The sequence below is a fragment of the Gopherus flavomarginatus genome, chromosome 1 (assembly GCF_025201925.1).
Source record: "Gopherus flavomarginatus isolate rGopFla2 chromosome 1, rGopFla2.mat.asm, whole genome shotgun sequence".
In the NCBI taxonomy this organism is placed as follows: Eukaryota; Metazoa; Chordata; order Testudines; family Testudinidae; genus Gopherus; species Gopherus flavomarginatus.
In genome coordinates this window covers 137213595-137231853 of record NC_066617.1, presented here as the reverse complement: position 1 = coordinate 137231853, position 18259 = coordinate 137213595, and the positions used below count along the sequence as shown (strand labels likewise).

Genomic DNA, 18259 nt, shown 5'->3' with positions numbered 1-18259 from the left:
GGGCAAGTACACCTTTGAAATGCATAGGTTTGTTACCAGGTGCAGCAAACAATTTATTTAATGAATTTAGCTCTTCCTGTTGACAGATTATCAACTAACAGCCTGCTTTTTATATATATCGTCCCTCATTTGAAGTTACTCATTGAATGACTTACATGAAATATTTCAGTCTGTGGATTTCTCATGAACTAGGCTTTATGACTGTTTTGTTGACTGTCTTCATACTGTGGATTGTGCACACTGGTTACATAATAATTTTTTGCTCCATGATTGGATGGACTCCCAAATATAGCTGGTCAAAACATTTTGTTGAAAAATGGGGTTTGATGACAAATGAAATCTTTTGCAGTGGAAAAAAATGAACACTTTTCTTCATAGATTTTTTATATATATACATGTATGTGGGAAAATTCCACTTCATCTCACTTTGTGAAAGTGAAAAAGTGCAAGTGTTTCCCCCCACTTTCACTTTTTTTTTTTTTAGTGTTCTGTGCTTCAGCTGACTGTGTAACATTTCAGTTCATGTCCTGTCATAGCTTACTCAGCCCATAATTCTTCTGTTGTAGATATATTGATTTCCAGGTACTTCAACGTGTGGATTCTTTTTTCTCATTGTGGTGACCACAGGTAGCTTACTGTGGTGTAGCTCTGTCAATTCCCATGGCACTTTCCCCCTTCATATGTCATTGATCACAGTCCTTCCACCCTTCTGTGTAGTAGTGTGATCTGAAATCGTTTTGTTGCCCAGCTTTATTTCAGATGGGGAAGATGAGACAATTTTAAGGTGATGACTGGATGATTGAGTCTTTTTGCTTTTATTATGTCTATCAGAGGTTGAGGCTCAATCCAAGCAAGACAGAAGAAGTGGTGGGAGGCAGTGGAAACTAGCAAGGGTAGTGTCTGCCTTTTGTCAAGGAAGTTTTGATATTCTGGGATATTCCCAGATTCTTACTTGTTTTTTTGAGTCTTGTATCTTCAGTTGCAACTTGTTATTTACATTTAGCTAAACAATAAATCATCACAACTAATTAAAAACTAATGATGTACTTGGTGGTGTGCAAGAAGCAAATACAGTCTCCGCCTCAAAGAGTTTACAGTCTAAAAGATTTAAATATTTTTAAAATATCTCTCTCCAATCTGGACCTCATCAGTTACGTTTTTGTAAGACAATAGGACATTTTGAGCTTCAGCTAGTTCAGAATGCAGCAGCACCGTTAAACAGTGAGAGTCACAGGGAACGTATATAGTCCCTGGAAATTAGTTTTTATGAGTTTTCTATTTACTTATGGGTGCCATTCAAGGTGTTTATGATTTATAAGGCTTTGTGTGGCTTGTTTCCTAGCTATCTGAGAAGACCACCTTCAAAAGAAAGAGAGATTAAGTATGAGCAGCTGAAGTAAATAAATGTTAAGTGCGGAGTACATTCTGATTTATGCTTATCTACTGACTAGCTACTACAGTGATTGTTGCTCCATAAATACCTATGATGCACTACTTGCTTTCCTCTAGGGAGCTACCGCCTACCCTGACATCTGAGATCAGGTGTTAACAGGACCTAGATTTAAACATCTGAGTTAGGATAAGATTTTCAAAGGTACGCATAATAGGCTTTGCTCTACTCGCACTGAAGTAAGCGTGCTGAGTGCTTTAAAAAATCCTAACCTAACTCAATGTGTGTGGGACTGTATTGAGAGGGGAGTGTTTGCTAGAAGCAGGAAATGGGCGACGGGATCACTTGATAATAGCCCTATTCTGTTCAATCCCTCTGAAGCACCTGGCATTGGCCACAGTCGGAAGACAGGATGCTGGGCTAGATGGACCTTTGGCCTGACTCAGTATGGCCATTCTTATGTTCTTACACCTATTCGTGTGGACATGCACTATGCATACTAGCTCACACTCCAAATTCTTCTCTAGTGTGCCATATTTAGCTGTGGAAAAAACAAGGAAAGGAAATTTACTCCCCAAAGTTTCCTTTAAAAGTGGTTTCTTATAACACCAAAGAAATCAGAAAGATTAGTCAGTCCATTTTTAATTTTTCTTGTTAAGATGGAGTGCTCCTTTCTATTGAGGAATCATCTTTTATTGCACCTAGTTTTTGAAACACATTTGATACATGTCACTCTAATTGCTCTCAGCTAAACATTTACTTCATTTTTTGTATTTTAGTTCTTAATTACAATAAGAAAAGGTGGAAAAAAGTGGAAGTGCATCCAATAGTTGTTCATTGTTGCATAGTATGATACATTTCATAATCTAGAAATTTTATTCAGTAAAATACTCCTCAAATATGTGTTTGGTTTAGAAGCTCTTCACTAAGGCTTCAGCAATGGTTGGCTAGTGAAGAATTGGATAGCAGCAATATTAAATGATCGTCTTGTATATTATAAAAGCTCTACTGGAAATGAAAAGTATGGTAGGAAAAGAATAATATAGACAGATTAAATAGAGAAGCAAAGATACGTCAGTGGTGGGAGCAGATGAAAGACTGAGGAAAGCTCTCACAGTTTCTCTAATTTATATAGTAAAATTGAGGAGGGTGGGCTTCTTGGTGGTTTTTATTAAAAATGAAAAGCAAGAAGAATGTACTAATTTAAGTCACTGTGGTGGGTGGAAGTGTTCCCTTCTAACAAATGTTCCCCATCAGAGAACCTTTAAAATCAGCCCATTTATTGATGGCTCAGAAAACTTCTACCTTTGTGGGGTTTTTTTTCCTTCAAAAAGAAAACTCTGAAAAAGTCATCCAAGAAATCTCTTTACAAATTCTACTATATTGATTTTTTGCTAAGCCTATGTAAAGTTAGACTCAAATGAGGCCCCGATTTGGTAGGCCTCTAGGCATGATCATAACATACATGTTAAATAACAAAGCAAAGTCCTACTAAAAGATTTTTAATGGAACTTCTTAATATTACAAGTCAAGCCCCATTTGAACAATTTTCAATGCATTTTATAAAAGAAAGAAATCTGCAAGACGCAAAACACACATCAAGTGAAATAGGTGTATCTGGAGCTAGGTAAAATCACCCTTGTGTTATTTGCATTCTTTCTGGAGTTGTAAAGGTATTTATGCATTGCAAGAGCAAACAGAGAGGCAGCTCTGATCTGTTGTGAGCAAGTCTGTAGGCAGCCACGGACTGTATTTCACCAGGAAAGGATGAAATGATGGTGAGGAAGGATGGTCTTGTTGTTAGGACCCTGAATTTGGGAGATCTGGGTTGTATGCCTCTTTTAAAGAAACTCATTTAAGGTTACTTATTTGCTATGTACTCAATTCTCCATGAGTAAAATGGGGATTATAATACTTTCCTATACCTTACGGAGACCTTGAGAGGATACACTCATTAACACAAGTGATGTGCTCAGATATTGCAATCATGGGCTCACAGAAAACCCTGTAGATGAATTTCTCTAGACTATTTTATCAATCACTACAGTTCATCCTTAGAGAGAACTTTACCCCAGAGCAGTAAGCTATACAGTAAAAAAAAACAACAACCCCTATCTATAAAAAATCAAATATAGAGGGCATGTTGTATATGGTAATCTCATGATGTGGCCTTGTCAAGTGTAAATAGAACTGCTGTCTGGCCGCACCAGAAGGAAGACAGGAAGCCATTAATTTTATTCATTAGGCCAGAACTTTATTCATTTAAAATATCTGGGAGTACGTGGTAACAAATTGTACAGTACGGGACATCATCCTTTCTTTAGTCATTTCTACCTAGCCTTGATTAGGTTTCAGCTATTCTACTGCACTCCCCTCCAGGGCTGGCTCCAGGCACCAGCAGAAGCAGCACGTGCCTGGGGTGGTACATGCTAAGAAGTGGCATTCCGTCCATTCTTTGGGTGCCACAGTCCATGTGATTTTTTTTTTCTCTTCAGTAGTTCGGGCGGCAGTCTGAGACTTTTTTTTTTTTTTGCTTGGGGCGGCAAAAATGGTAGAGTTGGCCCTGCTCCCCTCATATGAAGTTAAAGTTGGGAGCAATAAAAAGATGAGAGTTGTCTCTCTTCTTTTCCAGGTGTAGGTTCCCAAACTTCTTTCCTCAGCTCCCTTAGATGCTGCAAAGTCCCTTTAAACATTTTAGCAGTGATGGAACCATGTGGATCCTCTCTAGGGCCCAGGGCCCAAGACCACCCCATTAAAAGCCTCCAGACTAAGATCCTGATACAAGCATTTGGATAACCCCTCATCCTACTGGCAAACATGAAGTTCAGTAGGTGAGTGGAAATCATAGGTGATGCCAGCCCATGGATTCACAGAGACACCATGTATTTCAGTAGCCAATCTTCCCTCCCTCTTCTGAAATCTATTCAATTGTTAAAACTCCTGTCATAGGCCCTAAACATTTGTGGCTCTACTGATCTCCATACTATGCATGAGACAACATATGCCAATGTTCCATTCCTCATTGGCCCCCAGTGCCAGCTTCCAAAATTTGTCCATCTGAAATCGAGACAATGCATCATCTTTGCCAATATCAATCCTGAACACATGCTTGGCAGTGAAACATATGGTAAGATTTAAACACTGAAATAGAAATTACTATTCTCATAACCCTGGGTGATCTAGAGGACTGGCAATTGATAACATATATCATCACCATGTTGTCACTCCAAAAATGCAACTTTAAGTGTAATGAAGCTTGGAAAACTGAAGGGAGTTCACAAGAAGTCATGGATAAACACCTTGTAAAGAAGATCCCTGGCTTCGATCGCCCACAAAGTTCTTGGGCAACTCTAAACCATATCCACACAAACCATGGCAGATGCAGATACTTGTTGCATAAATGGAAAATTAAAGACTTTCCAGTGTGTGACTGTGGTCACCAGAACAGACCATGGAACATACAACAACTCAATGCCCGATTCACAAATACGAAGGAGGCCTCACAGCAATACATTCTGCTGCTCCAGACATAATTATCTGGGTTAGCCATCTAAATGTAAAATTACAGTTGTTGATCTACATTTATATCAGCAATATGAAGAAGACAACTCCAAATATGTGCTTTTGTTTGCAAAATCAGTTCTCCAAATAGTTACTGCTACCAAAATGGGAAAAAATTCCCAGAATGTTGTATCCTTTATTATCCCTTTTTGTATCAGATCTGAGGGCCATTTCTGGGAACACAACCTGCCTGGGTAAAACAGTCCAAAATCTGAATGCACCTGAATGAACCTCTATATCTGCCTCTAACACCCATTCCTTCCTCCAAAAGGACATTCTATTAAATTATATGCTAGCAGTTGAAAGTCCGGTGCAAAATGCCTGCCCTGGGGCCATCACTCAGCATGCAAAGTTAAAATGCCCAATAATAGATTGCAGCTCCTGCAGTGTAACCTCGTTAGCTACTCTAGTCTTCATAATCACTCCCAAAAGTTCCCACAGCCTTTTCTAGAACATAAGAATAGCCATACTGGGTCAGACCAATGGTCCATCTAGCCCAGTATCCTGCCTTCTGACAGTCACCCAGGCCAGATACCTCAGAGAGAATAAACAGAACAGAGTAATTATCAAGTGATCCATCCTCTGTTGTCCACTCTCAGGTTCTGGCAGTCAGAGGCTAGGGTCCCCCAGAGCAGGAGGTTGCATTCCTGACCATCTTGGCTAATAGCCATTGATGGTCCTATCTTCCATGAACTTATAAAATTCTTTTTTGAATCCATCTGTACTTTTGGCCTTCATAACAACCCCTGGCAATGAGTTCCACAGGTTGACTCTGCGTTGTGTGAAGAAGTACTTCCTTTTGGTTGTTTTAAACCTGCTGTCTATTAATATCATTGGATGACCCCTGATTCTTGTGTTATATGGAGGAGTAAATAACTCTTCCTTATTCATTTTCTCCATGCCATTCATGATTGTATAGACCTCTATCATATCTCCCTTAGTCATCCCTTTTTCCAAGCTGAAAAATCCCACTCTTTTAAAATATTTCCTCATATGGAAGCACTTCTATACCCTTAATCATTTTTATTGTCCTCCTCTGTTCCTTTTCCACTTCTAATATATCTGGGAGAGTCTAGATATATCAGCCCACTTATCTAACTAAATCTCCAAATAGGTCAGCTTCATAGAGGGCCCCCTGTGATTTTTCATCAGCCAAAGGTACTCCCAACCTACCAACCAGTGCCTTGAATGTGGCTAGCAGGCTGGAGTGCTCCTCAGAATCTGCCCTGCCTGCAAGCAAGTCATCATCCAAATAGCGTGCCGGATGGTGCAGACCAGACTCCTGGGCTGGTGCCCATTCCAGCGGTGTATTGAATTCTTTAGATTCTGAGCAGGAGATGGACAATTCCCTGCTCTTTGCCCCCTGTTCCTGTACCAAGGGGCAAACAGGTGTGTGTGGGGGGGTGAATTTACCCCCCAATTTTCTATAATATTGGGGCCTTCCCTGAAACCTATAGCATTTGCAAACTGCATGGACCCTGAAACACACCTCACAAGCATGTGTAAATCTGCCCAGTAAATGTTATGCAGAGCATCAGATCTCTGTTGGGTTTGCCGAGTAATAAATAGACCGCTCTCAGCTTGAACACCTGGTCCCCCTGGTATTATTAACTCTAAGCAGAGCCTGTGATTCAGAATGTCCCACTGAATTCTAGCTTGTTACAGCCCTCAGTCTCAACTGCTCATCATAGTTAAACCAAGCCATGCCCCCAAAATGTATTGTGTGTTCACTGTATTATGTTCATACCTTTGAATAATGCTGGGCTTCCTTTTTTTGCCCTTTGGTAAAGCATATGCCAGAGCACAGCCCTAGTTTTACAAATCACGCAGAGATCTTTCTTGCCTTTGTATCAGAATGCAGGGTCAGTCTGTTACTTTCTGTAGTGCCAAATCCTGATCATTTGCGCAGAAAACAGGCGAACCAGATTGCATTCATCTTGTCAAATGTATAAATAAGCAAAGTAATGTTTAAACCATGAATATTTTGCGCAGGACTTTTTTTGGGGAAGGGAGGGGGTTACTCACAACCAAACCTGCAAGATAGAAGGGAAAGTGATTAGAAGACCAAGAAGTTTTAAATATTTATTTCACCTGTCTTTTCCTGAAATAGAAAAGAAGCGAGTGCGGCATTACTTTACTTTTCCAAACTTAATTTTAAGTGTAATGCCATGGAAAATGTTCATAGACTTATTGTTCTGAAGTGATTATCCTTTAAATCATGGCTTTTTCACTGGCTGCCTTCATCTGATCCTGAAACTATAAATGAACTCCAAGGCTTTGATGTTGAGGGTTCGAACTCAAAGGAGATTTTCAAGGTCTTTGAAGTTGAGCTCTAGAAGGGACAATGCACTGTGCACTTATTCACTGGGGGAGTGCTGTCATCATAATACAGCTGAGTCTTTGCCAGTGTAAATTTATCATGGATGTTTGAAGTAGCTTTATTGCATCGGTTTTCCTTTTATTTCAAAGTCAGGATATGGATAAAAATTGGTGGGCTTCTGTTCCTGTTTCATTGCATTTGTGTGAAATGAATAATTGTATCAAAGGCAATATAATTTGGACAGAATTTTGTGGAATAGAAAAAGGAATCTTTTGGCAACCCCTCTCCATCTTTTTAAAAGTTGTTTTAAAAAAAAAATCAGCGATGTTTCCACTCCCATGTCTAGTTTTCCTTAGATGATGACAAACAGGTGAAGTGTCATCAATGAAATTAACTCAGACTCTAAAGACTCAAAATTTGGAGGAAGCCATTGAAATTTAAAGATCAAGGATGTGCCCTCACATTGCAACAATATTGCTCTTTAAGACCCTGATCCTGCAATGAGATCTTTGTGGATGGACCCCCTATGCTTGCATGGATCACTACTGAAGTCAGTGGGGCTTAGCATGGGTGCAGGGGTCTTGTGCATAGATCATTGCAGGACTGATGCCTAAATTGAGAACTAGCATGCTGTGACGTATGACATCATAAATTCATGTAGTGAAGAATGAATGTAAGACCCGGCCCTTTGAAGTGCTGAGTGCTTCCAGTGTCGTGCTGTGCCCTCTCAACTTTAGATCAGTGGATGCTGAGGGCACTCAGCACCTTCCATCACCAGGCTCATATTTGGTACATGACATTAAAAGCAAAGTAATCAAAGTGATAGAAAAAATACTTCTGGGGAAAAATACTGCATTCTTAAAGGGATGTGTTGGATGTGTTGCCAACATTCACAATTTTATCACAAGTCTTGTGATATTTGCTATTTTTTTCTAAAAGCCCTGGTTCCTGGAAGTATGTCAGAATCGCAGTTTCTGGGTGTTTTTAATCAAGTTTCTAATCCTTGTGCTTGTGGAAAAAAGCTTGGTCTGACATGATTTTTGAACAAGCGTTGACAATGTTGAGGTTTTTTGTCTATCGTATCCTGTTACCATTACAAGATGCACTCACTTTCGTACACTGCTTACAAGAGGCAAGTTTTGTGAATAGTTCTTTGGAGAGTTAACAGTATATCACGTTTTAGAGGACTCATTGTAGTTGGGAACAAGATAAATAGAAGAGGATTAGTTATAATATACCCTCATAAAAATGTGTGTGTTCTTTATGTGTGATATTGGTAGTTATGTGAACATTATAAGGAAAGTAGCTAGAATACAGCTAACTGTAAATATTGTACTATGGGTTTAAGACCTATCTGTAATAAATAGTAATTTACAGTGTAAGTTCATGGGGGTAGGGACCATGTTATATTGTGCACTTGAGCAGCGCTAACACAATGGGGTCCTGATCCTGACTGCAGCCTCTTGGTGTTACTGCAGCATAAATAGTAGAGTTCTTTTGGTGTGTGTTCAGGGGGCTATTGGGTGAATTTCATTCGTAATAATGGAAAAACAATGGAGCTGGCTAATGCCTAGCATTCATGTCTCTCAAAAATCCATTTCTATGCAAACATATTTGTATTTGAGATAAGAAGCAAATCCATCGTGTAGGGTAAACAGATATTGTGTGAGCGTCACCATATAGTTCTACCGGTGCACTTTGGTCTTTGCATCTTGTGCTGCTAATATTTCATGTTTCAATCCTTGAACTCTGCCTGTTATACTGAATTGCATGGTGGCTTATTGATATGAACATTTGATTGAAACCACCAAGCTCATATCACTTGTGACCTGAAACAGATTAAAACAGAAGTCTTTACAGATGAAAGGCTTGAAGGTTTATCCTCTCCGCTACCTAGTCCCAAAGAGCTATATACTTTTTTCTGTAATTTCATGGTCCTTTTGTTGGAAACAAGTGTCATGGGACTGGGAATAATGACATGCTGTGACTGGCTGTTTCAATAAAGACAGGATTATGACAATGAGGGATTTTTCTTTCTGTCCTTGCCTGTTTGTGTGATAAATATACAAAACTCAGCTGGTAGGTCCATCTTGATATTTCAAGCTGATATTAACTTGTAAACAAAGAGCTAGACTAAGGCAATTTTTTTTTATATTTGAAATTTGAAAGGTGTGTTTTGTGTGGAATTACAAGAGCCATACCAACTTCGTGAACAACTCACATTTTGGTCTCAGTTCAGCAGATGCTTCAAATATTTTCATAGCCTGACCCTATGCTCGGTGCTCCTTGTTTGTGAAACTTTAGACAGTCTTTTATACATGTGGCTGTTTCTTGGACTTGTATTAAATTTTTTTCCCAAAGAGTTTTTGTTTGCTTACAGGCACACTGCTATTAGATTATATTAATTAAGAATAAAAAATGAATGTACAATATTTCTCCTCATACCCCAGCCCTAAACTAATGCTCCACGGCCCTGTCATAACCCCTAAGTTACACTGCTTTGGTTCCCTTTGCATTCAAGGACACACATCGTAGCCACCATCTATCCACCTGGTAATTGGTTTAGGCTGTCTTTGGACCTCAACAGTGCTATTCCATAATTGGTGTGGGGGGTTGCCATTGGTCTAAGCTAGCAGCTTCCATCCCCCAAGTCATAAACAGATAGTTACGGGTTAATGTCTCTTCTACCTGTAAAGGGTTACAAGCAGGGAACTGGACACCTGACCAGAAGACCAATCAGAAGACAAGATACTTTTAAATTTGAGTGGAGGGAAGCTTTTGTGTGTGTTCTTTGTCCATTGTGTGTTCTTCTCTCGGAGGGTCTGAGAGAGACCAGACATTACTACAGGCTCTCTAAGTTTCTTTTCAAACAGTAAGTAAAAACAGGCAGTTTAGGTTTTTTGATTGTTTTACTCTATTTGCAATTGTGGATCTGGCTGGTTAACTTTTATATGTGTAGTTGCTGGGAATATTTTGATTTGTATTGGTACTAGGGGGAAAGTCTCTTTCTGGTGTCTGTAAGCTATAGGACCCTGTAATATTTACATCTTGAAGTTACAGAGATAATTCTTTACTTTTTCCTTTCTTTTATTAAAAGATTTCGTTTTAGAGAACCTGATTGATTTTTTTTCTTGTTTCCCTTGTTTTATTCCAGGGGATTGGGATAACTCACCAGGACAGGTGGGGGAGACGGGAGAGAGAGAGATAGAATCTCTCTCTGTTTTCCTTGAATCTGTTTGCCTCTTTGTGGAAGGGAAGGAAGATGCTTCTCTGTATGGTGATTTAAGAGGTTGGATCAGTATCTCTCAGGATAGCCCAGGGAGGGAAATTCTGGGAGGGGGAAAGGTGGGGGAAGGGTTTATTTCTCCTTGTTTTAATAACCCAAGGGATCTGGGTTCTTGGGGTCCCCAGGGAAGGTTGGGGAGGTCAGAGTGCCCCAAAACACTATATTTTTGGGTGGTGGCAGTGCTATCAGATCTAAGCTGGTAATTAAGCTTAGAGGATTCAGGTGCTAGTATCTCATTTTCTGAACTCTAAGGTTCAGATCTGAGAGGGAATGCTATGACACCCCAACAGACTGTGTTCCCAGAATGTCCATAGCACTCCATCCCTGCAACTCAGATAAGGAAAGGCATGAAAGGGAAAAGGTAAATGGGAGTGATGTGTAATTATAATTATCTATATTTTCATTCATTTTTTACAGTCCTTTTGTTCTTGCCGCATAATTCCAGTGAGTTTAAAAGCTCACTGGCATCCAACTTAGCTGCAGTTTCCTACAAGTATTATCACAGGAATCTAGCTATTACACATGAGTGTTATGTCTGTAACCACAGTTACGAGGTAACTCATTATCAACAAGTGTTAATCATGTAAATTCTTAGGAGAAAAAAAGGGCTCCTGTGTTTTGATGTGCACTGTGCATGTTATTCCATGGAGTGGTGCCAAAGCTTCTCAGTCCCTTCTGTATCTTTCCTTTTACTGGAGTACTGGGCCTCTTCTGAGCCTCTAATACCGGTGAAAAATAGTGATTTTTTGTAGAAGAGTATACAGTACTATAACTTCACCCATCACTTAAGAGGGACTCAACTGTGAATCCGTATCAGAATGAGTTAAAGCCTAAGGACAGACCTTTTTTAGCCCAAGTTTAGCTTCATGTTCTAAATGCCAAAGGGGACCTTTAGCCTCATCCCTCTGAAATGTTAGCTAAGTGTCCCTAGACGAATGAGTGGTACCTCAGAGGTGGAATGAGACCTTTGGGCAAATCCAAAACACTTGTCTGCGAGTTCATTTCTTTAACTTTATTTAGAAACTGTTCTTGAAGCACAGAATCCTAGAAATACAGAGCTGGAAGGGACCTCCAGGTCTAACCCATCCCCCTGCGCTGAGGCGGGATTAAGTACAGCTAGGATTTTTGTGGCAGGTGTGTGTCTCTGTTTTTTAAGAACCGCCACAACCTCCCAGGGAACCAGTTCCAGTGCTTAACTATCCATATAGTTAGCAAGTTTGTCCTACTATCCAACATAAATCTCCCTTACTGCAAACTAAGCAGATTACTTTTTGCCCTATCATCTGTGGGCACGGAGAACAGTTGATCACTGTCCCCTTTCTATCAATCATTTACATATTTACTATTATCCTCCTGTCCCCCCTCTTTTCTACAGTAAACAGGCCCAATTCTTTCAATACTTACGTGTGTCATATTTTCTAAACCTTTTATCCTTTTTTTGCTCTCCTCTGGACTCTCTCCATGGACTGTTCATATCTATCTTAAAGTGTAGCACCCAAAACTGGAGACAGCACTCCAGCTGAGGCCTCACCAGTACTGAGTAGAGCAGAACAATTACCTCCTGTGTCTTACATACAACACTCTTCTTAATACACACCAGAATGGGGTTTGCCTTGTTTGCAACAGCATCACACTATTAATTCACATTCAATTTGTGATCCATTATAATCCCTAGATCCCCCCATAAGGATTCCCAGATCCTTTTCTGCAGTATTGCTGTCTAGCCAGCATATTATGTCTTTTTAAGGGTTAATTAAACCCAGAAAAGGCCTGTTGTTCCACTGATATGCTAAGAAAGGGTATTAAAAATGCATTGCATTGCTAGGAGACACTGGGGGCAAGGTCTCAACTGTGGCCCAGGCTTGACACAGAACAAATCAGGGGTGATGTGACAAGGTGGTATAGATATCTTTTCAATATCTTCATCAATGATTTAGATAATGGAATAGAGAGTACACTTATAAAGTTTGTGGATGATATCAAGCTGGAAGGGGTTGTAAGTGCTTTCGAGGATAGGATTAAAATTCAAAAATGATCTGGACAAACTGGAGAAAAGGTCTGAAGTAAATAGGATGAAATTCAATAAAGAGAAATGTAAAGTACTTCCACTTAAGAAGTAATAGGTTGCACGCATACAAAATGGGAAATGACTGCCTAGGAAGGAGTACTGCAGAAAGGGATCTGGGGATCATAGTGTACCACAAGTTAAATATGAGTCAACAGTGTATAACACTGTTGCAAAAAAACCAAACCTCATTCTAGGATGTATTAGCAGGAGTGTTGTAAGAAATACACGATTAGCAATTCTTCCGCTCTACTCTATGCTGATTAGGCCTCCACTGGAGTATAGTTCTGGGCACCACATTTCAGGAAATATGTAGACAAATTGGAGAAAGTCCAGAGATGAGCAACAAAAATGATTAAAGGGCTAGAAAACATGACAATGAAGGAAGATTGAAAAAAATGGATTAGTTTAGTCTGGAAAAGAGAAGACTGAGAGGGGACATAACAGTTTTCAAGTACATAAAAGGTTGTTACAAGGAGGAGGGAGAAAAATTGTTCTTTTGAACCTCAGAGGATAGGATAAGAATCAATGGGCTTAAATTGCAGCAAGGGTGGTTTAGGTTGGACATTAGGAAAAACTTCCCAACTGTCAGGGTGGTGAAGCACTAGAATAAATTGCCTAAGGAGGCTGTGGAATCTCGATTACTGGAGATTTTTAAGAGCAGGTTGGATAAATACCTGTCAGGGATGGTCTACGTAATACTTAGTCCAGCCATGAGTGCAGAGGACTGGACTAGATGACCTCTCAAGGTCCCTTCTAGTCCTATGATTCTATGAAAGCTTATTTGCACTGTTAGAGTAGCTTGCAACCGGCTGGAATTTATACCACCATAATCTCCTCTTAATTCCATGTAAACAAATTAGTAAATTTAAAAATAGACACTCCTGTTTTCAAATGCTCTTCAATATCATACTTCTGCAGTACACTATGCTAACACTGGCCTGTCCCCAACTGGTCAAATTGCTCTACTGTTAGGCAGTAGCCCACAATCTGAAGACCGTTGTTGTATAAGAGGAAGGCTTGTTTCTTCTCATCCTAGTTCATTTTCTTTGTCTCTAATTTGTCTCTAATAATGCAATCGTATTTATGCCACATTAATCACTATTGTATCTAGACGCCTTTTGGCAGCTATAGCACCTAAGGACTCCAACAACATTTTTGATTCATAGCAATGAACTGAGCTGGACTGAAGACTTCCTTTCCCTCTGACAGTTTGAGAACTGAGACTCAGGAATGTAACAGTGGTGTGTGTGTGTCATGCTATCGTATATTTAGGCTTGGAAGGATTAGCTTTCTGTTGGTAAATGTTGTTAAACGTCAATTTCACTGCAACCAACCAAAATATATTTCCATCTATGATAATTTACATTTAAAGGTAGGCAAAGTACGAAAAATGATTTGAGAACTTAATAGAGCTTGATTTAAGGATATTTACTGTCTATATTTTGACATGTGCTATTGACAATTTGTGTTTTTTTAATAAAAGTTTAACTTATTGAATCTCAACATCTACTGTCATTAAATAATTGTATGACTCCCCCCCAATAATTTCCCGTAATTATGAACATTTAAATAAATAATTTAAAAAATGCTTAAAAATAACATTGATATTATCCATCAAAATGATACAAATAATAATCACTCTGCCAAGCCTACATATATTGTTATTCTCTCTAATATACTAAATCTATGCTTCAAATAGTATATTAGAGATGTATATGACTGAATTATTATGTATATATTTATTTTAAAAATGAAGCTTGTATTACATGTCTAATACACTACAGTGTATTAGAGAGAGGTATGTATGTGTATATACACACAATAATAATGCTCTCAGTGTATTTTAAAGATGAAGCTTGTATATCCTCTGAAAAGATATTATAGTTTTATGGGTTTTTCATTCAATTTAGTTTATGATGGAAAATTATTCCCCATTATCTAAGCTGGGTGAAAGTGACCTCCAACAAAGCAAATGTCCCTGACTTCTGCCATGATAGCTTGCTGTTATTGCAGGAGTAATATGGCCACCTAGAAACCACTTCTCCTTTTTACCTTGGGGCTACAGTGCACTGGGTTCCCATATTCTCCACTTAAGGAAAGAGAGGGCATTATATGGTCCTCTATTTTTTCCCCAAAGAATGATAATTCTAAACACTGTTACTGTTCCATATTTTAAATCTTTTCTTTTTCCTCGTATGTAGGTTCCTCAATCTATTTGTATATTTAAATTTGTATTGGTATTTTTATTATTAATATTAATGTTTTCATAAATAAGAAATGATTGTGGAGCACTCAAGTGTACTGGCCCAGGGCAAGGACATCTTTATAGGTTTCACTCTTGTTCCAGGTGTAGCTGTTATGAGCTTGCAATGTGAACCTGTAATTTATATAAAATAAAGAAAATGGTAGAATGACAAGATGATATCTCTTGTTGGACAAAGTTCTGTTGGTGAGACAAGCTTTCGAGCTCACACAGAACTCCTCTCAGAACTCTTCTTCAGGTCTGGGAAATGTGCTCAAGGTGTCACAGCTAAATGCAAGGTGGAACAGACTGTTTAGCATACAGACTTCTTCCTTGGTGCATATTCTGTGGTATCTGAGTGCCTGACTATAGATAACAGATAGATTACTTCATGTGCTTGGGGTGGTTGGTGGATCTGTGAAAGTAGATGTGATGATCCATGGATTTCTTGCATGTAGTTGACTGCAGGGACTACTTCTGCTAAACAATACCTTGTTTTTAACCATGACACTAGGAGTAACTTTCCCAGACCTGATGAAGAGCTCTGTGTAAGCTCGAACACTTGTCTCTCTCAGAAACTGAAGTTGAACCAATAAAAGATATTACCTTAGTCACCTTGTCTCTCTCATATCCTGGGTCTCACTCGTCTACAACAACACTGCATATAAAGTGGTAGAATAGCACTCAATGGGTAGTGAACATCTCACTATACGTCACCATGGTTTATAATGGACTTGCAACAATGCCAGTGCCAGAAGGACTTCATAATCATCACTGAGGAAGTGAATAGATGAATTTGGTGGCTTGAAGAAGAAAAGAGAACTGGTGAATGGTACCTTAATGAGACAGACTGAGTGGGTGGGGTTGAATGGCACTTAGCTGGTGTTTGTTACTGAGTTGAGGGTTAATTGTGGGCTTGTGTGTTTGCCTGATCTATATGAAAATTATATTCATATGTGAGCGAGAGAGAGTGTATGTGCATGTGCGCTGAGGTATGGGATTTATGAATGGGTGTGTGTGTGAGAGGTTGTGTAAAGGGAAGGGAAGGTTGTGTTGAGGGTTTTGTGTGTGCATGTGTGTTGGTGTGCAGTCGTGTTTGTGTGACTCTGTCCATAGACAAGTATGTGCATGCAAGGACTAAAAATGTACTTACTTACGAGAGGTAGAGGTGGGGAGGCGGTATGAGCTGGTGATCATCTTTGTCAAGGGATTATTCCCACTTTGAACTTTAGCGTCCAGAAAGTGGGGACCTGCATGTACCCTTCTAAGCTTAATTCCTAGCTTAGCGCTGTCACCAACCAAAAATATAGTGTTTTGGTACACTTTCTGTCCCCCAAACCCTTTCCTGGGGGACCCAAGATCCAAACCCCTTGGGTCTTAAAACAAAGAGAAATAAACCATTCCCCCTCCTTTCCCCCTCCCAGATTTTCCCTGAGAGATCACTGTGATCCAAACTCCTTGAATCTTAAAAAAGAGAGGAATTAACCTTTCCCCCTCCCGCTTTCCCCCCCCCCCACCACTCCCTGGTGAGTTCAGATCCAATCCCCTTGGGTCTTAAACAAGGAAAAAAATCAATCAGGTTCTTAAAAAAAGAAAGCTTTTAATTAAAGAAAGAAAAAATAAAAATTATCTCTGTAAAATCAAGATGGAAAATGTTTACAGGGTCTTCAGCTTATATAGACTAGAGGTACTCTCTCCCCCCTAGCCTAAGATACAAGTTACAGCAAACAGAGGTAAAATATCCATCCAGCAAAATACAAATTTACAAATTAAGAAAACAAACATAGAACTAATCCGCCTTTTCTAGCTAGTACTTACTATTATGAACATGAAAGACTGTTTTAGAAAAAATGGAGACAGATCTGGTTGCATGTCTGGTCCCTCTTAGCCCCAAGAGCGAACAAACAACAAAACAAACCGCACAAACAAAGACTTCCCTCCACCAAGATTTGAAAGTATCTTGTCCCCCGATTGGTCCTTTGGTCAGGTGTCAGCCAGATTCACTGAGCTTGTTAACCCTTTACAGGTAAAAGAGACATTAACACTTAACTATCTGTTTATGACAATCTTAATGTAGATTTGTGTGTGAACTGGGAAATGTTCTTTCTGATTTTGCAGGGCTGAAATATATATTTTTCCATGTATGTGTGCATGTGAGAGAAATTTAAATAAGTAGTTTTAATTATTTTATTTTAATCTGGAAAGTATTAATGTTGCAAATCACTTGGGGTCTGTTTTTTTTGTAAACTTGCAGGAGTTTTGTAATTTTATGTGACTGCTTCTCTCCTTCTTGCGTTTGAGTAAAACAAGAGGCAGGTCAGGTTAATTTATGTCATCTGTCTTTATGCATAGTGTCAGCATGAAGAGTCTCCAGTTTAAAAAAGGAAACAAAAAGACTGTAGAAAGCTCATAATGAGTAAATGCTTTGTGTTGGGCAAGAGCAAATCACCAAATTTTTCTTCTTCTTTTGTTTATGGAGGTGGCGGTGAGGGGATATGTTTTTGTTTTGTTTCAAACAAGCCTTCTTTTTTAAAAACTCCCTTCCATAAAATGAAAAGTGATGGCTCCATCAAGTAACATGTTATGTCAACATGGTTGACTTTATTTTCTTCATTTTAATGAACAGTTCATTAGTTTTCATTTCAGTTAATGTAAAGGTAAAAGAGAGAGGCCCTGAAGCAGGTATTTTTAACCAGGCATTTTAATCAACTACTTTTCACTCGTGTTTACATAATGTGCAGGCAAACTAAGTTGGCCTTGTTTTCACTTACTGTGCTAACAGAGTGAATGAGCCAAGTTCTCTTCTAGCAGTGGAGCTACATCAGAAGTTTATAAGAGAGTCTGATCCAATGCAATTGTCATAAACAGATAGTTAAGGGTTAATAGAACAGAAGTACTTCATGTCTCTTTTGCCTGTAAAGGGTTAACAAGTTCAGTGAGCCTGGATGTCACCTGACCAGAGGACCAATCAGGGGACAGGATACTTTCAAATCTTGAGGGAGGGAAGTTTTGTGTGTGCTGTTAGTTTTTGGTGGTTGTTCTCTCTGGGTTCTGAGAGTGACCAGACGTGCAACCAGGTTTCTCTCCAATCTCCCTGATACAGGTTCTTATAGATTCAAAATAGTAAGTACTAGGTGATAAGGCGAGTTAGGTGTATATTTGTTTTCTTTATTTTCAAATGTGTATTTGGCTAGAAGGAGTTCAAATTTGTATTTTGCTGAAAGGATTTTAATTTGTACTTGTATGCTTAGGCTGGGAGGGTATTCCCAGTGTCTATAGCTGAAAGACCCTGTAATGTATTCCATCTTAAATTTACAAAGATAATTTTTTATTGTTTTTCTTTCTTTAATTAAAAGCTTTTCTTGTTTTAGAACCTGATTTTTTTTTTATTC

At 39.0% G+C, this 18259-nt stretch overlaps 1 protein-coding gene across 1 annotated transcript in view; it reads left to right on the top strand.

Annotated features, from left to right (window-relative positions):
* Positions 1 to 18259, top strand: part of LOC127057265 (potassium voltage-gated channel subfamily KQT member 1-like) — an 816867-nt gene that overhangs the window by 268542 nt on the left and 530066 nt on the right. Inside the window, 1 exon segment of the mRNA XM_050966175.1 lies at positions 12524 to 12550. Coding sequence (XP_050822132.1) covers positions 12524 to 12550 — 27 coding nt within the window.